Here is a 24,797-nt window from a genome sequence, read left to right as displayed (position 1 = left end):
TATTGTGGACATGAAGAAACTGAACGTTTGTCACCTAATTCTGTAGTAAGAATCACATCAATTATTCTTGGTTTTTACCTGGCTACTTCAATTCTCTTTGTCTCCTCTTTAGATTTCCATATAGCTAGCCTGGGTAATGCATCTCATCACTCGCCAGACCCCTCATTCAGTAAACAATCACTGTGTACCTGCTACCATTATCAGGGACTAAACCGGGAGATCTACAAACAAAGATGAAATGGAAACAATTCCGACTCTAAAGGAAGATAGTGTGTACTGGACTAACTATAACAACAATGAGTGATAAAATCGTGTGTTTCTCTAGGCAACCTTCAATTGGTTCCTCTCTTATGGAAAAACATTTAGCAATCTGGCTTAACTCTTGATCATTATCCATTAACTTCTTTAGTACAATGTAACTCTTCTTATGCTTTTCTAATACTTAAAAACAAAACAAAACAAAAGTGCAAACTCACTGCCATCAAGTGGATTCTGTCATAAAGACCCTCTAGCACAGAGTAGAGCTCCCCCTGTGGGTTTCTCGGATGCTCACTCTTTATGGGAGTAGAGACCCTCATCTTTCTCTGGCAGAGCAGCTGGTAGTTTTGAACAGCTGACCTTGCAGTAAAGCAGCCCAATGTGTAAACCACTATGCCATCAGGGCCCCTCCCTTTTGAACGAAGCGACATGAATTAGTCAGACACATGATTTTACCATATTGCCCAATGGGTACTATGAGGTCAAACTTAAAATTAGGTGGTGATAGTTTTAAAATGTTGCCGGTACACACCTGTGTACACACATACATGTATTCAGTACTCCACTCCCTTGTAAGGCAGGTGGAGGTTGAGCGCCGCCCGCGTGCTCACCTTCACGGTATTAACGAGCTGTCCGTCAATGTAGAGGGCGGCGGTGCTGTTTTTCAGCATGCCTTTGCTCATCACCAGAACCAGATGGTGCCACTGCCCCTCCACGATGAGCTCTCCACACCGGAAGCGAGCACAGCACGGGAGGATCTCATAAAAAGAGGATTCCTCACTGAAGTCATCAACTAAAGGGGCAAGGGTTAGGAGGAAAAAAATTATCAGCATCTTCCCGATTCAGACATTCATTTTCATCTGGGTCAGTAGGTTTTGACCTTAATGTTAAAATAAATATGTTAGTCATTAACTTCATTTATAGTAAAAAGCCAAACCTGGAACACATTTTACTTTCATCTGCTCAGAATGGTAAAATAAGATAAAGTTATAATAGACCACAAATGAAATAAGGAGACCATAAAGTTAACAACGGACCAAACAATGAGACCAGGTGATCAGAAATCACCTTTTATAGACTTCTACTCTTGCCACATGCTCTGCTCATGTGATCCCAGGGCACAATGATCTACTGCTGCTCGTCTGTGACTGCTCTGCACTGAACCAGGACTGGCAGTAGGAGGAATTGATGGTGCAAAAGAGCGATCTGTTGATTTAAGTTGTCTGCTTTGCCAAGACAACTCTGAAATGTACACATGAATATATTCCATTCCTTAACGCTGAGTAATCGCTTCTTGACTCCTACTGCCCAGGACAGGCAGTCCTCGAATTCCAAAAAAGTTCCATTCTTAAATTAATCTTTAAGTCAAATTTGCAGATTACTGCAACAGTTAGGTACAATGCTTATCTACAGTCGGTCGTCAGTCAGTCAAATGTCCGTCTAGTGTCGAGTGTAGAGTGTACCTTTCCACGCCGATCAAAGCAACACCTTCAGGTACACCAAAGCATTTTTAATACAATGATAATCATGTTTTGTTGTGATATTTTCAAGGGAGCCCCTGTTTGTTATTACAGATCATTGTATGTACCTCAAATCTTTAATGTAATTGTCTTTAATGTTGACTCCTGTGTGTTGTATGTAAGTTGTATGTAGTAGCCAAGGGACTTCCTGCATATTGCCAGAAGACATAAGGAATTATGGGTCAATAGTGGTTTAATTTTAATGTCAAGTTAACTAAATGTTAATTTTCATTTTTAAAGAAAAGTACAGCAGAAGAGAAAAGCCAGAGAGTAAACATTTATTTAAAAAACAAACTAAAAAACAGCTAATCAGCAGCTGTAGAATTTTATTTTATTTTAGCTGTAGAATTTTAAACGAACCCACTATGTTTCAGTGTAAGAACATAAAAATATACTAAATGTAAAACTCAACATGGAAAAGGAACTATACACATAAACTATTAATTTCCAGCTCTGAAAATCTATACAGTATACAGTTAAATGTCAAGATTTTATTCTAGAAAGACAATTCAAGATAGCTGTTGACAAGTAAAAATAACAACATACACAGGCAAAATCTTACTCAGGTGACCTAATATAGGTCAGCATTGAACATGCCAGACACGAAGGAGGCCCCAACAGGCCTGCAAGGCCTAGTATCACAGGCCAAGGTCCAAGGCAAAACCAGGAGCTTGCTCCCTCCTTCTCTCTCTCTCATCAGCAAATTACGAAAGTTTTAGGAGGAATGAATATGCTATTACTTATTAAAATCATGTGAAAGTTTTACTTTCTGACTCCCACTTGGACTTGAACATTTCCAAGGTTCAGGGCTGTGGCAGACTATCTAGTTAACCCAACTAATCTCTGACAACTCCTAATTACCTTGACGGTTCAATGGATTACAGACCATATTGGAAATTATATAAAAGCAGAAAATCATTGTCTTAGTCTATTAAAATCTCTGTAGGTCTACTCTTCAACTTTCCCATTAAATTCTACCTTTTCTCTAAATTCTCTATTATTTCATTTTCACTTCCCTGCTCAAATCACCCATCCCGTTTTCTTTTTCCAGATGATTGGCGTGTCTATCACATGCGGGGAATTGTTTTAGGTGGCAGGGTGGCCTACATTACAAAGACAATAACCTTGTCTGTGGGAAGCTTCCAGTTCTAGTAGGGTAGGCAGAAGAAAATAATAATAAAGTAAAATCCATGAAGTCAGGTTCAGAGACACTGCCACCTGTGCCCTCAGGTTGTGCGGCACTCACAGGGACCTAGAGGACGGAGTATGGGCGCATAGGGTTCCCGGGCTGCACTTTTTATGAGAGATCTGTTTTCCTGCAGAGTGACTGATGGGGTGACACTTGCAGCTGTTCAGTGAGCAGCTAAGCACTTAACCACTGTGCACCCAGAGGTCAGAGAAGATGAAGCAGCTCAAGAATCAAGGCCTATAACAGTGTGCAGAGGCTGGGAGGGAAGATTTCAGAAACATCAAGAAGGTTTTGATGAGTGCAACACGGTGACGCTTAGTGGAAGACGGTGCCGTTTGCATGGTGGAACTGACTGTCCGCCTGTGTTAAACTGGTGGGTCTGAGGGGTATCTATCGCTATGGGTAATAGGAAAAGAAAAAAAAAGTAGATCTTTTAAAGTAAAAATATTATAGTCTAAGTTGTTGTAGACAAACCATTCAATTGCAGATATCTGATATGTATTTGGAAATATGACGGAAATCATTGGAGGTATACATAAAAAAAATTTTAATTTCAAATTGCTAGAACATTAAAGATACCAAACCAACAGAAATTGATGAATTCTTTTCCCTAAAGAAAATGTTTAGTCGAAAGACCGAAGAAACGCAGGGCCGTGGAGGATACTAATTTTACAGAGATAGAAGAGAGAGACCTGCTGAAGGAAATCGAGGATCGGAAGATCAGAGAACCGTGACAGAACAGGAAAGCAGACTGGACATGGCAGACTGCTAAACGGAGCACGTGCTCATGATAAAGAAGAAGCCAACAGGACTGTCAGAGAGAGCAGGATGCAGGGGATAAAGTAGCACAACAAGAAACTTAAAGTAATGATCATATTGATGGCTGGCATAAAGTTAGGCAACTAGAGAGAAAAGGCAGGAAGTTTTACAATCTAACTGCGAAGCTCACTTTCATACCCTGTGAGGAACTATCAGTTTCAACTGTAACTCTAGCCATATGAAATGTGGTAGAACAAGACAACATTTTAAAAAGGATTTTTTTAAAGTGGTACATTCACATTTAAATGCTAGATTCAGAGCAAACGAAACTAGCTATGATTTATAGATCATGCTGTTTATATAATTTCAGAAGATCTTAAAGAAGATGAGTTTCAAATATAGCATGCAGAAACATAGGGTTATGGCATCAACCTTGGTTGAGTTGATGCCAACGCATTGAGGCCTCATAGCACAAGCACAAGTGCCACCTAGGGTTACGTGAGCCGTGATCTGCCGAGGAGTGGACCAGCTGGTCCTGTCTCCTGTGGATAGGCTGGTGGGTTCAAACTACCAACCTTTCAGTTGGCAGACAAACACTTAAGGGAGTTGGGGGTAGACAATAGTAGCTATCAGTGGCAACAGTAAATAACAGATCAAAGTAATTAAAACAGCATTGTCTCAAATCTTAAATTAAAAAACACCCTCTGATGACTTCTTCAAACCATGTAATAGTCTAGCTTAGCTAGTAAGAATGTAGCCCTGGTGGCACAGTGGTATTGCGTTGGGCTGCTAATCACATGGTCAGTAGTTCAAAGCCACTAACTGATCCTTGGGAGAAAGATGGGGCTTCCTACTCCCATAAAGAATTACAGTCTCTAAGGGTTAGGATTGGGGCAGGGAGGTGGAGGGTGGGGGGGAAGAGCTACACTCTCAGAGACTCACAAGGGAAGGTCTACCATGTCTGCTGGGGTCACTATGAGTCAGAATGGATTTGATGGCAGTAGTAGTAAAAAAATGTCTGTCTGGATGATCACCCTCTTTTCAGAACTACCCAAAGCACCTTTATAAAAGTGATTGGCCTTTCACATGTGTTTTGCTAATCGTACACTACCCCCTCTTTCCTAAAATGTTTTCATAAGCATGCTATGCTACTGTTTTATAAGTTGCTGTAAAAAAATTAGCATAGCATGCTTATGAAAATACTTTGGGAGTAAGGCACAGTTGGAAAAGAAGTATAGCATGTGGTTGTTTATTTAAAAATAGAGTCTTTGGGAGCAAATTAACATGAGCGACTGAAAAGACTAGACGCCTTAGGTGCAGGGAGTGGGGGAAGAAAAACTCAGAGGCAGGGAAAGGATAGTTACACAATTTGGGGAATGTAATCAAGGTCACTAGCTGGTACATGCTGGACTGTGCATGTTTTGCTCCTGTGTCTCGTCTCAACAAAAACAAAATAAACACATTTTTTTAAAACAAAAGGGAAAAAAAATATTACGTGCATATTCACCACGGGTTAGAATTGACTCTGTAACAGTGAGTTTGGTTTGAGTACAGGATAGTATGCAAGTTAAATTAGCTCAACACAATCCAGAGCCAATACAAATCCTTATCAAAATGCGTCAAACATGCAAGCTGCTTTCCTAGCAAAGGTGGGACTTTCTGGCAAGTCGAAGTAAACCCTAATACTAAGCTTTTCCCCCAGTGTGTTACTTCTAAGTCTCCTATGGAAGTGGCTTAGAATTCACTAGTATAGAATATTAAGGTTTCATAAAACCTGTTCTATGGATAAGACTTACAAGCTAGACCTTAAAACGAATGTAGAATTTTAATTCTAGAACAAAAGGACAAATACTGACCATAGTTTTGGAGCAGTTCCTCTTTAGTGGAAACAATCAGCGACCGGTCTTTTGCTGACAGAACGATAGCCAGACAGACATAATGCTGCTCCGAAGAATTTGCTCGGCGCACTAGAGTGAGGAGTCTGACAGGGTGGTTATTTGGAGGAGAACTGAAATGTTCAACGCAAAACCAGCTGGAATAGCTTAAGCCAGAGGGAGGAGGGAAGAATCTTTCACCTACAATGAAAAGAGAACAGCAGTAATCAAAGAGTTCGTGTTCAATCATATTTGCATTCAAAATAAAAGGAAGGCAACACAAACATGTAAGTTCTAGATAAAAATACAATTCACTGAAGAGAAGAATCTCTTATGTAAACACAAAAGTAATATTTACCGGAACCAATGCCGCTGACTACCGCCCCATCAGTGAGACCTGTTGTGACAGCATTATTGGTAGGAGCATTATGCGGGGCCAAACTAGGCAGAAACAGGCAGCTATTGAAGAAGAGACATTGTACCCATCAGTATTTAAATGCTTAGAACAGTGAAATAAACTGCCATTATGTAATGACAACCAAGAGTAGAAAATAATTACAGAATAACTGGAGATTCCTAGCAACACACACACACACACATATATAATGAGGCTATTAAATGACATACGGTAACAATCTCCAACAGTATCATTTTAAAAACTGTTTTAAGAAATTATGGGTAAAAATTTACATATCATAAAACATATAAATGGAAGTGTATAGATCCCAATCAAGATATTACACCAATTCAATTACCACTATCAAAATCCCCTCTTCCCTCTTCTACCTGGTCCTGCTGCTATGATTAGTGCTGTGCATTCCCAAATAATACATATCAATCTACTATTGGATAACTAGCCATGTAACAATGGTCTTAAAGACAATGTACCGTTTTGGATGAATGTATGCAAGCCATGAGTAACGAAGTAGATAGACAGCAATCGGTGCTATTAGCATTTGGCCTTCTTTTTCAGTGGACTCCCCAAACTTCCTAGTCCTCTTTCACCTCTCGCAGCTCTAGCTGCCATTTGAAATGCTTCATTTACTCACTTGCAGTGATAGACACTGAGTGGTTGTAATATCCAAGACGATGTTATGCTAGGTGATTTGAGGAACAAGATGATACATAATACCAAGCCACAAGGCTTTCACACTAATTTAAAATCATATGTTATCTAGAAATTGGTATTTCCTTTATGAAGAGTTGGCAAGCTTTTTCTGTGAAGGGCCAAATGGTAAATACTCCAGAGTTTCCAGACCAGTCTCTGTCATGACTACTCAACACTCCACTGCGGTCTCGGAGCAGCCATCGACAATACATGCTGAATGTGTATGGCCGGGTCCCAATAAAACTTTATTTGCAAGAACAGGCAAAGAGCCAGATTTTGCTTGCAGTTTGCTGACCCTTTGAGTAGGAATAGATTTGCTGACAGTGGGTTGGGTTTGGTACTTTATTAATCTATTTACTATAATTAATGATTCAAGAGAATTAAATCTAGACATCTTGAGATAACACGCTCCATCTTTTTAAAAATATAGTGCAATAGAGTAGAACACATAGTATAATACATTTAAATCAAGTATATTTAAAACCAAAGACCAAATACTTCTCAAAGCTACATTAAGCGGCATAAAATAGTACAATAAGGCGGAGCTATGTTGCAAATTCCTTACCCACCCTTCAAGGGATGTGTCAAATTCAACAAAAGCCGGAGTAACCGATGACCCATGGAGTCTGATGTCATGCGGGGTTGTCATGGAGACCAGACATTTCACCCTGGTCAGGGGCACAGTACTTCCTTCCACAGATTTTACCAGGCTCTTGCTGATTCGGTAATGGTTATCTTCATGGAAGCTGAAAACATTATCGGAGCCCAGACCCTCCAGAGACGTGATCATACTACCTGCAAACCAAAGAAAACCTCTTGGGGAAAATGTCACGTGGACGTTTTTTCAGTAATGACCTTACAAGGTGGATACGTTTTTTTTAAAGTATGCTTTCTTTTCACACCCAGTTTCTTTTGTACATTTCAATGCCAAAATCACCACCAATATTTATACTTCAATTTTCAATTTAAACCGCATGCGTCCCGGTTTACCTGTTTACCAAAGTCCTATATAGACTGCAGACATGTTGGGAAATTATATAGAGAGCACAAATAGGAATAAAAGTTATCAATAACTACTACACAATCCACTGTTATATTTTAATTATAAATCTCACTGTATAATTTTACAAAGCAGGCTACACTTCTAATTCATAAGCTATTTTTCTGGGCGGATACAGCAAAATAGTCTGGAAGCATTAAAATGAGAAGGAAACCGGTCATGTTTTAAACTCAAAGCACGAGGGGAAAAGAGCAGAAATGTCCTTGATTTTTATTGTTTCTGAGGAACTGTTAAGGATAAACAGTGATCGCATAAGCAGTCATGAAATTCACAGCTTCCTGCATGAGTGGGTTTCAAAAGTTAGCAGAAAAATTCCATTACCTTTCAGTTCCAGGAACATTTTAAAGGGCCCTTATATCAAGAATGGAAATATGAAATTCAACCGAGCTTTCCCTTTTTCTCAGGAATAGGAGATCGGCTGTAACTATATTGATCTCTTAGCTGCACTGCATGATGTCCACCACTCCCTCTCCTGCAGGCTCCCCCACTGCTCTCTGCTGTGCTCGTACATCCAACCTTCTGCAGCCTTCCTCGTGTCAAGACATCCAGGTTCTTGAGACGTCCTTGGGAGCAACAGCATTCCTCCGTACATATCGCAGCTTCTGTTCACTTCTTCTTATCCCCACAGCCATCAACTGTCGTCCATGCGTCTTTTTTCCCAGTAGCTTCTTACTGTGTCCTAACATCTTTCTTATCCAGCTTATCCTCATTTCTCTACGGATGTGTTCCTAAAACTCAAATACTAAAACTACTCCCCTATTTGAAAACTAGCTCACACTCTAAAACTGAGGCCAAATTTCAGTCCTTTATGATCTGATAGTATCGTTTCTTCAGCTTTACTTCCTAACCTTTCTACAGATAAACGTCTGCACGCACCCACACTCACATGTTCAGGATGCCGCACCTTCCTTGTCCCTCCAGACCTTGTGCATGGATTACTATGCACGCATGATCCTCTTTTCTATTCTACCTTTGATGCTTCTATTGACCTAGGTGGGAAATCGCCATGATTCCCCTAGCCAGCTTATCTGAGAGGGCTTCAAAAAGTTCACCAGAAAATAAAATGGAAAAGTAATGGAAACAAGTATTCATAATGGGATTTTCCACCAACTTTTTGAAGTCTCCTTCCTCCCTTTTTGTGGCAATTGGCATGTGACTATGAGTCACCCTCCGGAACTGAGCAGAAGTGGCTCATTGAGTTGCCAGGGCGATGGGTTTCCACGTATGGAAGCTGATGGCTGTCTTTGCTCCCGTCGTGTTGGAAACACGGATCTTTCGGTTAGCAGCAGAGTGCTGGAACCACCGCATCATTAGGACTCCTGATTTGTCCATTTGCACTCACTGCCACTGAGTCCATCCCAACTCATGGCACCCCTTTGGAACAGGGTAGAACTACCCTGTGGGTTTCTGAGACTGTAACTCTTTACGGGAGTGGAAAGCCTTGTCTTTCCCCCAGAGCAGCTGCTCATTTCTCACTGCTGACCTTGTGGTTAGCAGCCTAATGAGTACCCAGTACATCACCCGGGCTCTTTAGTGGGAGCAAATGATGGCAAGAGCAGTTCTACTTTGTTTTTGTTGCTAGCAGTGATGCCACGCATCAGTGTCCGAAATATAAGATACATCAGTAAATTCTGGTTGAAAAACCAATCATTGAAGTATGGATGGCATGCTATTTACTTATGCTCTTAAAACTCCCTCACTGAAAAGGGAAACTGATCTCAATGATCAATGTATAACAACCCTTCCCCCATGAGGGGGATGAACAACAGAAATGTGAGGGAAGGGAGACAGCAGATGGTGTAATACAGGAAAATAAAAATAATGTATCATTCACCAAGGGGACCTGAGGGTGGGAGGGTGAGGGGTGGGTGGGCGAATGGAGAGAAAAAAGAGGTGCTAATCCCAAGGGCTGAAGTAGTAAGAAAATGTTTTGAAAATGATGATGGTAACATATATACAAATGTGCTTGATTTAATGGATGTATGGGTTGTTGTAAGAGCTGTGAGAGCCCCCCAAAAATGATTTATATAAAAAAATATACACACACTCACTGCCATCGAGCCAGTGCTGACTCACTGCGACCCCCTGTGGGTTTCTGAGACTGTCACTGTTTATGGGTGTAGAAAACTCAGTCTTTTCCCCATTTACTTGTGCTAGGATAACATTTAAAAAAAAAAAGAAAATCCTGTGTGTAAAGATAATGCTCAAAAGGGCCAATTAGAAGACTTATTAGTGGTGTTCATTACTACTACTACTGTGTTGATGTAGGAGAAAGCTGAGTGTCTCCTGGAGACCCACTATCCAGGGCCGCTCTGAGTCGGAAGGCACTTGGTGGCAGAGAAGGAAGGAGTATAATATAGGTACTGCTAACAGAAAAATTAAGTTTTAAAGAATTATAGTTGCCAAAGAGACCATCAATAGAAATTATGGACCCACCCAGTGCATAACTTCCTCAATGCACACGTTCTTATTGTTATATAAATAATCTATAGGTATAGTAAGGGACACTAGACTGAGGCACAAGAAGTCTAGATGTTAGAACCAGTCTCTTTGACCAAGTCACTTACCCTTTTGAGTTTAAAAGTTATTACACCTGCAAGGTAAAGGGATTCAACAAGAGGAATTTTCCACTTGGCTATATGCGTTGGGCACATAATGTCACCATTCGAGCCACCAGCCACTCCATGGGGGAAAGGTGGGGCTTTCTACTCCCATAAGGATTTAAAGCTTCAGACACACAGAGCAGCAGTTCTACCCTGTCCTATAGGATGGTTATGAGTCAGAATCCACTCTGTGGCAGTGTGTTCCGCTTAAGGTTTCTAGATTTTTACTATTTTATAGTATTATTCTAAACTCTCTTAAAATCTTGTCACATTTACACAAGAAGAGAGACTGAAGGTGTTTTCAGCAAAGAATGATACACAGGAGACAGGCATTTAGGATCATTCCCCATTTGACGTCCAGGTACAAAACAAGCCAACAACACGCGCTTCAGAGGAAAACTTACTTCTCATCTCTGGCTCATAACTCAGTGAGCTTGGTTTGTGGACTCTGTATTGTTTCAGTAGGTTTTTGTCCCAGGCACCACAATTTAAAGGACTTGCCAATCGCAAAAATTCCCTAGAAGCAAATTAAAGTTAATACTTGAATGAGAGCAATATATAATTATAAAAACCAAAGCTAAAATGAGGCAATTAATTATAACAGACTAACTTAACTACCAAATGCAAGCATTCATCATAAAAGAGCATGCAGTATTAATTAGTTAAGCTGTAATTTATCTATATCAGTGGTTCTCAACCTTCCTAATGCTGTGGCCCTTTAATACAGTTCCTCATGTTGTGGTGACCCTCAACCATAAAATTATTTTCATTGCTACTTCGTAATCGTAATTTTACTACTGTCATGAATTGTAATATAAATATCTGATATGCAGGATGTATTTGCATTGTTACAAATTGAACATCATTAAAGCATAGTGATTATGGCATTGATTAAAGCATTTACCCAGTAATTATAACTCATGAAGTGTCATTTTACCTCCAATACTGCTTTTAACAGAATAGCTGCTTTCAACACAGCAGCTGCTCTCTACACGTGACTGGTCCACATAAGTACATTATGGTGCCAACTTTGTCACATCGACCTGTATTTGTACAAGGTGTACGTGATGGAGCTGGCGTGATGATGCAACGATGGCTACTTGTATGTGGGCGTATTTGCATCTGGGTAGACCGGCCTGGAGATGGATAGAGGAGCCATGTCTTGGTTCCTAAGACCATCGGAAATATGTGTTTTATAACAGTCTTAAGTGACCCTGTGAAAGGGTCATTCAACCCCCAAAGGATTCATGACCCACAGGTTGAGAACCGCCGGTCTACATAACACAAACTACCCATTTTTCTAAACTTTTTTGCAGAACTTAATAAAAATGGATCCTACCAGAAGTGTCTCATACTCAATATATCTAACAGTAAACTTTCCCTTTTATATCCCAACTGCCTTTTATCTTGTGTTCTGCATGTCCCTGAAATGCAACTTGATCTCTTTCAGTTTCTTTATTCAGGCAATCAGAAAATCCTGCTGATTCTATACCGTAAGTGTATCTTGAATCTGCCCTCTTCTCCCCATCCCTGCTGCTACTACTCAGATCCAGCTGATTTCCTAATGCTGAGACAGTGCCGGAACTGCCCCTAGGGTGCTAGTGTTGTCTTCTCACAGTGCATTCTTCAATACGCACACTACCTTTCCAAATTCACAATCTACTCCGTGTCATTGCTTAACACGCTTCAATGGCTGTCCCCTTCTCGGGACGGAAACTCAAGTCCCTAAAATGTCTAGCTTACAGTATGACGCCTGAGACAATTTCGTTTGTAGATGAGATGATGAGCCTGTGGTATAGTGTAACATAACATATCAGGCTGCAAACTCGTAAGGTAAGCAGTTTGAAACCCCAGTCACTCCTTGGGGGAAAGATGAGGCTTTCTACTCCTGTCAAGGGTTATAGGAAATCCACAGGGGCAGTTCCACCCTGTTCTATAGGGTCGCTATGAGTTCAAATCAATCCAATGGCAGTGAGTTTGGTTTTGGGTACCGATGAAATTTGTTTGGTGAGGCAATTTCAGGGAACATGGTGGCGGGGAGTGTGTGTGGGGGGGGTGGGGGGGGCGGATCTTTACCAGTAGCAAAACCATGCCAGACACATAAAACACCATTTCTCTTGCACTAAAAAAACGGGTTATATAAAAATACCTTTCTTGAGTGGATAAACAAAGCATGAAAACTACTACTCAGTAATAAAAAGAAACAAAGTATAGCTATATACAACTTGGCATGCTGATTAAAAAAAAGCGAATCTCAAAAGGCTCCATCCCTATGATTTTTTTTCTATATAACACAGTAACAAAAATATAGGCAGAAAACACATTAGTTTCCAGAAGTTAGAAAAGTAGGTATGAGGACAAAGACTAGGGGGAATTTTGTAATATCTTGATTTGGGGGGAGGCTACACAAATCTACGCATGTGGTAAAATAACAATGAGTTGTAGGCAAATATCAAACCATTGCCCTAAATTTTGTTTTTATATTCTACTCAGGTTACATAAGACTTTAACACCTGAGATAAGTGTGTGAAGGTATACAATCCTGCCTTTGCAACCCTCCATGTCTCTAACTACATCAAAATTAACTTTCAAAAGCATTTCTGAGGCATGCCTACATATACAAAGTCCTTCACACCTTAGGTCACAGAAGTACACATTGAACGGGACTTTACTTTCAGACGAGAGGGCCTATTCAAGTGGAAGAAACACCTTCTTTCACTAGTCACTACATTTATTTGTCCTAAGTACTACACTTTGAGCATGTTGCCCATTTTTTAATTGTTGACCTGTTTTGGTTTTGCCCCAAGCTAACTGAACAAGTGCTCATCAAAGCAAGAACTCACGCACCACGAAGACTCTAGTAACAGTCAATACTGATTGCGAGCTCATGTGAAGAGAAAACTTACTGACCTCAGCACCATGGGCTCCAGGGCCTGAGAGGCTAACCGCTCAAACATGCGCTGGAGGGGAGGGTGCAGAGAGTGGTCCTCATCCGCCAGCGCAGCGCTGCATCTCTGCAGCAGCCGTGCATGAAGGCCGGCTTCACACATGACTTGCTGGTTTCTTTCTGTGTGCACCAGGGATTGTAGAATATTTGCCACGGCAAGTTGAAGGTCCAGAGCATGCTAGAGCAACAAGAAAACTGTATCAGAAACCCATACTCACCGCCATCCACCTGATTCTGGCTCACTGGCAACCCTATAGGACAGGGTAGAACTGCCCCGGGGACCTTTAAGACTGTAGCTTTTTACAGGAGTAGAAAGCCTCATTTTTCTCCTGCCAAGCAGCTGGTGGTTTTGAATTGCTGAATGTGTGGTTAGCAACTTAACATGTAACCAAGTATGTCACCAGGGCTCCAAAAGAAACACATCTTTTAACGTGATGTGTCTACATGCTTCACAGTAAATTCAGATAAATTAAGTAACAGACTTACAGCAACTTCAGAACCAGGGTAGGGTAAAATGCCCTATTCTCATTTTGCTAGAAGCACATCCAACTCTATTCTCTTCCAAGTCTCTACACGAGGAGGCTAAAGCAAAGTCGTCTTTTTATATGTGCGTGCAAAGGATTTTCCACGGTGGCCAACTGAGCAACTTAAAGGAGAGCAATTTTAATTGAATTGCTTTATTATGCTTCAGAGTCTGCACAAAATTCTAACAAAATCAGCCGTCCAAACTCCAGTGCATCCCAACTTGAGGGCCACAAGTCAAGACGGCGAAATAGCATGGGTGTGGCAGCTTCAGTCAGTTTCTCTCTGCATCATTTATGAACCGAGTTCCACTGCTGAGCACGATTCTAGGATCGGAAGTAACCATTGTGGCTGTGTTTGTCAGAATTCTGAAATTCTAAATCCTGATCTATGACTCCTGAGAGTTGTGATTCAAATTGCACCATCTCAGATTTGTTAGGTCCTTAACCTACTTCCGTGTGACGGAATGGCTGTGCATCACTTTTTGTCTGGCTTGTCCCAACTCCTTACTCCTGCGCGCACACTCACTGCCAACAGGCACAAACCAAGAGCTCTGCGCTTACTTCTGGCTGCGTCAGTGACCCAACGGAGGCCAGGAGGTCCAGCATCGCCAGCATGGCTCCAGGATGGATGATGACGGCATCGGCGCTCTGGAGAGATGAGGTGGCCACATGTAGTTTCAGGTCAGCCACATTTTTAGCAGGGTGAACAGGAGGGGTTGAAACAGAATGATATGCATGCCTATTTTAAAGAGAGAGAGAAAGAGCAACTGGTATTTAATTTCAACAACATTCTCTCTGTTCATTTTCTTCATCTCCTTTCACTGATAACCAAAAGGCCTTTTGCATTTAGGATGGATTACAAAATTTCATAAGATTGTGATATGAAAAAAGCAATACATTATTATCAATTCTCCTACGTCGTTCTATACGGCCACCTTTTATTGTTTGGATTGTTTCATGAAATGCCAAAACCCTGGAGCTGACGAAGTAAAGACTAGATGTGACTCACAGTGACTCAAAATTCCAAGGAGGTGACAGTTTTGATATGCAGCTGAAAGTTACATTAAGTCCCTCAAGGATTTTTATTTTAACTTTTAAAACAGGTACCTATGTGTTTTTAACCTCTTCTTACCCACTGTGTAGCTTATTCAAGACCTAACACAAGATCAAGGTGGACTAAGTCAACTGAATCAGGGTTGGCTACCTGAGAAAGATGCTAAACTACACGGAGTTTTCCTTTAGTTCTATTTAAGAATGAATTCAACCTTTTCCATCCACCCCTCCTGACCACTGAACGTACACTCATCATCTCTTGACAACTCAGAAGGTAGATGCACAGCAACAAGTCTCTGCGTAGGAAGGCCTGCCACATTCCTTCCCCTACACGCCCCTTCTTGTCAATGAGCTCTGCTTTCTACTCTGAACAGGTTTCCTTCGATTCATGAGTTGTGCACAGTTTGCATTTTGGCTCCAGGAAACAGATGCTGCCGGCTTCAGCCTATGGGAGATCTTTGTTCCAGGAGTCGGTCTCAGCATAATCTGTCTAATGCTGACAGCAGTGTCGTCTCAGCACTCTGGCACAAGAGCAGCTTTGAAAACAGATGCTTTACATCAGTGATTCAGTAGCAGAGAATTGGCATGGTCATGCTTTTGAAGAAAGCGCCACTCTCTTTTACATGTAAATTCTAGGAAAGTATTCAACTTCATTTAGAAAATAACCCACAGGATCCCCAATTTAAAATATGGTGCATCATCAAATGGCTCCTGCCTTTTATTTCTTTAATGCCTGTTTTTCATTCAGAAAGTTTTCATTTTGAAATTCATTGAAAGAGAGGTTATAAAGGCTTCCTATTACTACTACCAATAGGCAAGACTTCCACTCTGAAGCCCCAGGCTACAAAAAGTTTATCTGTCCTCTGTGGGAATTCCAAACCACGAAATTAGGAAATTCTATGAAGGTGTTCGGGATATATGCAAAAAATCTGATAAAAAGCATAGATTCTAAGTCTACATTTTAGTTACAGACTTTTGGAAATTGCTGCTGAGTTGACAGATTTGATCCAGATATGAATGGAAATTATGGACACTCCCAAGAAGACACAGTTGTAAATGGTTTAGCTATTTTATATTTTATCCCTGTCTGTCTATGGAAACCAAATGCTTCATGAATGAACAACTATTAACCTTTTAATTTCCCTCATGTAAGAAAATTATGTTCTGAAGAAATTACATTAGTTCTCAAACTAAAAAAGCATTGCAATCATAGAAATAGAACACATGGTGTTCATGAATAAAATTTAAGTCTATTAAAACAGATGTTTCAGAATGTAAATTTTTAATCAATCACTTTGGCTATATTACCAAAGGGATCACCATTTGCTATGTTTAATAATTATGGTTAAATTTATTTATTAACTTATAAGCAATACCTATTCATTTTTCGAGATAAACATTACACACATTTTGTTAACTTTGAAATTGCAGCTACCTTTCAAAGTTAACAGGAAGCACAATTTACCATTTAAGTATAAAGTATATATGTTTAAGACTCATCTGCCATTTTTGAGAATATGAGTATTTTAATTCAGAATTTGCTCTCCTTACCTATCTTATCTGAATAACATACTCATTCACTACGTCAGTCACTTATTCACTTCCATCGGTTGGACTCTGCCTCACAGTGACCCAGTAGGACAGAGCAGCACTGTCGCCTGCCGGTCTCCACGACTGTAACTCTGGAGGGAAGAGAAAGCCTCCTCTCCGTTCTGAATGAAAACCAGAACCTGCTACGTTTTTTGCTTTTCTATACGCATTCTGGAGTGTCCTTAATTATCACTCGTGCTTTATGTCCCTTTCCTCCAAGTCTGTCTGAATCAGCAGACTCTGTTCCATTATTCATTTTGAATAATAGTAAACAAACAGATGAGATTAGTTTTCTAAGTATGAAGTTTTATTCTAGTTAAAATAATTAGAGAATAACTCGTGTTTTAGAGATCAGATCAGTATCAATCAAAGCTCATTTTCTTAATATATAAATACTTGAGGGAACCCTGATGATGCTGTCCAAGCAAGCAGGTCAGCACTGGACTGCTAGTCCAAAGGTCGATGGTTCAAAGCCAGCAGCCACTCTTCGGAAGAAAGATGAAGTTATGTGCGCCTGTAAAGATTTATAAAACCTCAGAAACTCTATGCAAGGTCACTGGAAGTTGGAATCCACTAGCTGGTCGTGGATATATAAACATGTGTATATATTAGTAATTACAGTTATGTTTAATAATAACTTCTTATACATATTATCTATATCATGCCAGTGTTTACCTTTGCCATTAACAACAAAAACATTGTTACAGAAAAAAGAGTCTATGTTAACTCATTGAGAGAGGCTTTAGAAATAGTGTAATTACAATTCTAATCTCAAACTTGCTATAGTTGTACTTGGAAAATGAAAATATTGTTTTTGGTGGCAGCTCGTAGTTTTTATCACCAAGACAACTGTATGTAACCTGACTTGAATGGCAACCCGAAGATGTCAACATTGATCTTGTTAACACTAAGCTCCTCCTCCTCAGGGTAACAGCATCATGAAGACTGAAGACAGGTTCCCATGGATTAAGTACTAAGCATGACAGTTCACACACAGGCTGTCTCCTCTTAAGTTAAAGGCCAAGCCATCTTTAGGTGTCCCTCTATTGTAAATGATGACAAAATGCTTTTGATTTATGGTCATATAGAACTCGTGAGGAATGCAAGTAATAAAATGTATTTCTTTTGTCAATTTACCATTTAAATAAACAGTGATTCCTGATGGATTTTTTTTCTTTCACTCTTTTCTTCTTTTGCTGTGTTTTTTAATTTGAGTTTCTACAGAAAGTATTTTATGGTTCTGTGTATTGTTTAAAATTTTCTAGATCTACATTTGTAAAATTTATCAATTTTCAAACCTTAGCCATTTATGATAGGATCATTGTATTTTGAAATTGTGGGGGATTTTTAATATCTAAAACTATTTAGAAATTCAAACCATTTCTCTAACATTCACTTGCTCTTTCGGACAGTAAACACAGATGACTGAAATTGCTCTAGCTAGCAGTTTCCTGAATTAAGGACAAGTGTTCTGTGTAAAGAATTAAGAAATGGCAGGCTTACAACACAAATATATTGGACTCAAAATTTGTTCAAAATATTTGGAATTATGACTGGACTCCTTGGATGAAAATGAGCTGTAAATCATAATGTACATTTAAGAGAAAATGGAAAATAGAAGTCTTTGCATAAAACTGATGAACCCTAGCACTAAAATGTACTATAATAAGGAATCTGTAACAAATCCTTTTGACCCAAATTCTCTTTACAACTAAATTAAAGTCTTAAGATCAGTACAAGAGACCTAATAAATGACAATATAATCAACCCCATGTTCATTTTAAAAAGCCACACTGGAATAACCTTAATATAGACATTAGGAATTATACCTGATTATGAATGAAATGGGAAGTTGTTGTTTGGGGGGCCAGCGGCACCGAGCCCGATCGTTCAATGTACTGGTTGTAAATGGAATGCTAAGTCTGTCATAATCTTATCAAGTTTAGTCTTACAAATCGACGGCTGGTTCTTTACATTCCCAAACTTTAGTCAAGAGACACACTGGTTCAGCTAGAAGACAGCTGCCTGCAGAACCAGAGAATAAAGAGCTGGGATAGGTTTTCACACTCTGTTCAACGTTGAATGTTGACAGCATTATGTTTCAACTGGTTGAACTAGTTGAGAAAGTGCTCATTTTCTTGCCACACTCTCATGTTCCTGCTGGAGCCATGTTAGAAAAAAGAAAAAGAAGTCTCTCTCTAAAGGCATGAAGCCCTCTCATCAGGTTTTTTCAAATAAAAGATAGGTTTGGCTTTTTGCACAAATGTGTATACTAGTCTGAATAATAGTTGGCTAACAAGATTCTGCGTGACTTTCTTATCTTTACATCATCAAGCCAGTTTATACTCACAAATATACTCCAGAGAAAGTTGACATGTTTAAAACCTGACAAATAAATAGAAAGCAAAAAGGGAGGGACTGCAGTTATGAAAACCCAACCACACTCACGCATAATTAAGTGCAGGGACAAAAGGAAACCACACAGATAAAGAGGGACTTCTCTTATAAAGTCAGTACCTTTTCCTGGACAAAGCTGGCGTTCCCCAAGGAGAGGGGAGAGAAGACTCACTTGTCAGGCAAGGAGGGATCTGTTCAGCACGACTACAGATGACAAAACAGACAAGGGGGTTTGGAGAGGTTAGAAGAGAACACTCGGCTAGCAGTTGGTTAGTTTCACAAGAAATCTTGGTACAAGTTTCAGAAGGAACATCCTCCATACTCAGCAGGAACGAGGCACAAGACTCCACCACATGTACCGAGTGAAACAGAAAGCATGCTCAGGGCACATACTTATTCCGTTGACGTTGGCTCGACTAAAACCAAAACCAATACCAATTTCACTGCTCCACTGCCTCAGTGCATTTCCCAGACTGTAACTCTTGATGCGAGTGGGAAGCCACACCTTTCTCCTAAGGAGTGGCTGGGGGCTTTGAAGGCTGACTTTGTAGCTTGCAGTGCAACCCACTGTGTTTCCTGGGCTCCAGTGTTTGACTGAAGAAACTAAAAAGCAGGTACACTCGCCATTATCAAACCAAACCAGACTCACTACTGTGGAGTCCATGCAGATGCAGGGCAACCCTGCAAGACAGCGTAGAACTATCCCTCTGAGTTTCTGATACTGCAACTTTACAGGAATCGAAGGCCATCTTTCCCCACAGAGCTACTGGTGTTTTTGCACTGCTGACCTTGCTGTTGGCCGCCCAGCGTTTAACCACTATGCCGCCAGGGCTCCTGATACTATGATAAAGGGCAGAGGAAGGGTAAAGCAAAAGAAAAAAAGATTGCACCTGGGCAGCTCTCAAATCTAAATAACGTCTCCCTAGAACACTGCACTACGCCATGCTTTTTGGTTTTTGCTTTACCCTAAAAGAAAAGGAATGAATTAAAATTTCTCCTGTAATTCATGATGTTCTTATCTAAATAGTCATGACAGGGAAATGCTGTTAAGGACAAAGCAATATCAAGGGATCTAACGCCTCTTAGAAGCTCCATCGAATGAACTTCCTTGGTTAATTTACAGGGATCATATAGAAACAGTGAACTAATTTGACACATTAAAAAAGTACAGTCATGATAAAAGAGAATTATAAGAACAGGCAAATTGGCAGTGTGATCCCTCTTAATGTTCCTGTCAATGTGAGAGACAGTTTCAATAATGAAATGATTTCAGTAAAATACCTTTCCCATGATCTCCCTTGGAGGCCTGGCCATCACCGATCATAGAATCGGTCACAGCAGGATTGTCTACTCATGTGTCCTTATTCAAGCTAATGGATGTCGGGAGCAGAACGGAATCCTAATGCCTAGGATGACAACTGTTCTTTTCTATGAAGGCTATTAAGGCTTTGTTTGTTGAAGGAATGAGTAAAGGACAGGAAAGACGGGTGGACTCTTGCACTTTTGATGCCTCTTAGGGAGCTACAACCTTCTGCGGGGCTGATGAAAGGTGCTGCGTGGCAGGGTTATCTATCATCCATCCTGACCTACTGATAATCATACCCACGTTCTCTTGATGATCATAACTGGCAAGTCCAGATGCATCTAACATCTTTGGGGGAAAACGTGGGAAACAAGAGCATGATCACCCCCATAATGAGGCTACATTTCATAGCATCTGCTGTGTCAAGTGCTGTCCGAGTCAGACGAGCCTGCAGGTGGGAAGACGCACAGGCTTTGCACGGGGAGCTCTCCGCCCGGGAGAAGAACAGCTACCATGACAATGACACACCTCACTGAGGCAACTGGGAGAAGAGATTCACCGGTTTTCATTTTCGTTCTAATTCAACTTGCAATCCAAGCCTTAGGGCTGGAGTTGTGCACAGCCCACCTGTGGATGCAGGGCTGGGCCAAGCCGTACCTGTCAAAGGAATCGGTGGCCACTTTGTAGAGATAGATCAGGAGTTTGCTGCAGTGCCGGAGGGTGGGGGAGACCGAGTCCGCGGCAAGCACGTCCTCCTCGAGGAGTCTTTCAAATGGCTGCGTGTTTGAGGGGAAGACATTCATGGGGCTGATTTTCCTTAAGTCTGAGAAGCAGCCAAGAAAGCGAACGGCATCTGCCAACTTCTCGTACTGAATCTCGGTCTTGAAGAAATGCGAGTTGGCCGGCTCGTAGCGCATGGCCGCAGTCAACGTGCAGAACACAGTGTGCAGAAGTTCAAACACCTGATTCTGGTTCACTTTCTCCCAGCCATTCTTGGGGGGCGAGCTCAGCGATCTCTCCATGGCGACCAGCAGCGATGTGACATACACAAAGCCGCCCACCTTCCGGAACACCGTTCTGGAGCGGCGGCTTTCTCGGAGGACCGACAGGAGGGCCTGCGGGGGACACAAACCAACGCGTCAAATACGCACCACCGCCCTGGCACATCGCAAAAAGGGCAGTCTGGGCGGATCACCCCAGGAGCAGCTCTACGAAGCATTTCAAAATATTTTGAAAAAATTTAAGTGGCATTTGAGAAGTTGATGGAAGGTAGTTTTGGGAAATGGTATCACATTGCTTTTGCTGTAAGGCTCTCGTGAAAAAAAGGAAAGCTTTCCTGATCCCTTTGCCTATATGATGTTTGAAAGTAAGTTCATTAAATATATACAATACATACTCTAGTATGATTTTACACACTCATCAAAGTTTGCATTAGAGAGAGACTATGTGGATGCGAATGAGTCGCTCCCGACATATAGTTACCCTACAGAGGGCATCCGAGGCTGTCAATCGTTACGGGAGCAGTGAGCCCCCACCCTTCCCCCAGGGAGAGCATCTAGTGGGTGTGATCAGAGGGCCTTGCCAGGAGCAAGCAGCCCCACACCCACCCAACTGCTCCACCGTGGCTCTTGGTGGGTGTGCACACTTGTGCATGTACAAATAGTGATTTACTATCTAGGAGGGAAAAGAGAGGTCGTCCGAGTACTCAAGATTTGAGGGGTTTTGAGTTACAGAAAGCTACAGGTACTGGGGGCTGGGAAGCAGGCCTGTACCCAAAAGGATGATCAGGTATTCTCCCTTGCAAAACACTGAGATGCCCCAGGGCTGAAAGCATACCCTTTCCCAGAACAGGGGGTGCTTTAAGCAACAAAACCTGAAGGCGAAATAAGTAAAATACACTTTTATAACTACCCTCAACTTTCAAAGTGATTGCATTTTAAATTCAGCTTATCACAAATAACACATAATAGAATTAGCAAATATTTCATTGGGCACATATCTACCCAGATTGTGTTTCAGGCCATCATTCGAACAGGGACATCAAAATGATCTGCCTCTACTGTAGGTGTCCATTATACTCATTTAAAACAGGAGGCAATAACATTAAGAAATGAAACTTCTCACTAATGATCACTGAAATTCAACTTAGAGGAAAATTCAAACTCAAAACCTAGTTAGTGCAAATGAGACTGGTAAACTAATTCACTGAATAAGAGTAAAAGAATCGTCGCTCGCAAAGCTAGCTCCGTCCTACTTTCTGCTGACACTGGAATAAGGAATTCCCGTGATGAGTGGCTGGGAGGGGGAGCATGCATCCTCAAGCCAGAGAGGAGTGATTCCAGTCCACAGGAGCTTTGAAGATCATCTTCAAGATATTATTTCCTTTTGTTATTATTTGGACATAATTTTTAACTTACAGGAAAACTGGAAAAAAAATAGGTTCGAAGAATTTCTAAAGATCCTTTATAAAAATTCTTCAAATATTGACTTTTTATTTGCTTGCTCTTTCACTTTCTTACCCCTATTCTCTGTATGCCGCATAACCCCTAAACGCGTCACTGGAAGGGAACACTGCCCGCTCTGTGCCCTCCCCACGACTGCTTGTGGACTGGCCCTTTGTGAGCTACAGGTTGCATGGGCTGGTTTTCAGAACCGATGGTGTTAGATCGTCAGCTCTTTCTTCCCAGTCTGCCTCAGTCTGGAAAGAGCTGAAATGTGCTGAGCACCACAAGCACACTGAAGTCTTTACTAACCGGAAGTGGTGGCTGAGCCCGGGGGCACCAGCCAGAAACGGAAGCTGGTTCTCTCACATGGAAGCAGAGGATTCTACCCATGAAAGTTTATCATCTATAACAAGGCTATCAAAATTACCTGCCCCTATTATGGAGATTAAATTAAATTAGTAGATGCCTATAAAGTGTGTAGAATAATACCTAACACATAAGAAGCAGTAATATTCGTGCTCACAATTATATGCTCACCTCCTTATCAACATGGTTAGGATCTAAAAAAAACAAAAGCCAACCTCATGCTATCGAATTGATGCCAACTCACAGTGATGCTACAGGACAGGGTAGAACTGCCCTTGAGTTTCCAAGAGTGGAAATCTTCCTGGGAGCAGAAAGCCCCACCATCTTTCTCCAACAGAGCACCCGGTGGTTTTGAACTGCTGACCTTGTACTTAGCAGCCGAAAAGGTAACCTCTACACCACCAGGGAACTCACGAGATCAGGTAATTTTGTGAATAATGAAGCAAAAATGGAGGGTGACCACATCAGATAAAAAAATTAAAGTTGAGTACATCATTACCTAACTGTCAAATAACATCATTACATAACCGCCAAGCCATGAAGAATCATGGTTCAGCCACGATGATACAACCTGCAACTTCACAGCCATCTTGCTTAGCACCTTGGTGCTCACGCCATTGTCAAACATCAATTTTAATGTGCAAAGTAATAAGGTAGTAAACATTGCACACCACTGCAACAAAGGCAAATGGTAGATAATGAGAGCGTATGTAAGTGAAGAGTAGGTATTATAATTTCTGGTACTTGGAAAAATTGTCTTCCATGTTATTACAAAGATTCTTCATGTGTGTGTGTTTGAATCTTGTAAATCATTATGGTGAGGTAGAAAGAGTAAACCCAAATCCATTGTAGTAGAGTCGATTTCACCTCACAGGGACAGCACAGGGAGAACAGAACTGCTCCACAGACCTTCCACGGCTGTCGTGCTTGCAGCAGCAAACTGCCACAGAAGTGGAGCATGGGTTCGAATGATTAACCTTTCAATTCATAATCCAGTGTTTAGCCACAGTGCTACCTGTGCTCCTTTGTTGAAAGAATATGGGATCAAAAACTACCTGAAGTTGCATAAGCATGTTGCTTATATGATCGGAACTCATGGTTTGTTGTCTGTAAATCAGGGCAATACTTATTTTCTTTCTTTTCTAAAAAAAATCATTTTATTGGGGGTTCATGCAACTCTTATCACAATACATACATACATACATTCATTGTGCCAAGCATATTTGTACATTTTTTGCCATTGTCATTCTCAAAACATTTTCTTTCTACTTGAGCCCTTGGTATCAGCTAATTTTTTCCCTCCCTCCCTCCCAAACATTTGATAATTTATAAATTATTTTTTTCATTTCTTACTCTGATCGATGTCTCTCTTCACCCATTTTTCTGTTGTCTGTCGCCCAGGGAGGAGGTTATGGTTATATGTTGATCACTGTGATTGGTTCCTCTTTTCTCCCCCCATCTTTTCCTTACACTTCTGGTATCACTACTCTCATTATTGGTCCTGAGGGGTTTATAGGTCCAAGATTCCCTGTATTTCCAGCTCTTATCTATATCAGTGTACATCCTCTAGTCTAGCTGGATTTTTAAAATAAAATTGGGATCCTGATAGTGGGGGGAGGAAGTATTGAAGAACTAGGGGAGAGTTGTATGTTTCATCGTTGCTATAGTGCACCCTGACTGGCTTGTCTCCTCCCCACGACCCTTCAGTAAGGGGATGTCCAGTTGCCTACAGATGGGCTTTGGGTCCCCACTCTGCACTCCCCCTCATTCACAATGAAAAGAATTTTTGTTCTTTGATGCCT

At 41.0% G+C, this 24,797-nt stretch overlaps 1 protein-coding gene across 1 annotated transcript in view; it reads right to left on the bottom strand.

The window, feature by feature from the left end:
• The window catches only part of WDFY3 (WD repeat and FYVE domain containing 3), a 242,492-nt gene that overhangs the window by 113,226 nt on the left and 104,469 nt on the right, over positions 1-24,797 (bottom strand). Inside the window, exons 12-20 of the mRNA XM_045284341.1 lie at positions 20,843-21,300; positions 19,003-19,086; positions 14,404-14,581; positions 13,282-13,496; positions 10,776-10,888; positions 7,278-7,503; positions 5,959-6,059; positions 5,583-5,801; positions 870-1,051 (exon numbers count right to left, since the gene is read on the bottom strand). Coding sequence (XP_045140276.1) covers positions 870-1,051; positions 5,583-5,801; positions 5,959-6,059; positions 7,278-7,503; positions 10,776-10,888; positions 13,282-13,496; positions 14,404-14,581; positions 19,003-19,086; positions 20,843-21,300 — 1,776 coding nt within the window. The remainder of the gene's footprint in view (positions 1-869; positions 1,052-5,582; positions 5,802-5,958; positions 6,060-7,277; positions 7,504-10,775; positions 10,889-13,281; positions 13,497-14,403; positions 14,582-19,002; positions 19,087-20,842; positions 21,301-24,797) is intronic.

Source organism: Echinops telfairi, unplaced genomic scaffold, assembly GCF_000313985.2.
Source record: "Echinops telfairi isolate 266 unplaced genomic scaffold, ASM31398v2 ScPeMD7_7468;HRSCAF=8506_0, whole genome shotgun sequence".
NCBI classification, from domain to species: domain Eukaryota; kingdom Metazoa; phylum Chordata; class Mammalia; order Afrosoricida; family Tenrecidae; genus Echinops; species Echinops telfairi.
Note: the sequence above shows the minus strand (reverse complement) of the source record. Positions and strands in the feature narration are given on the sequence as shown.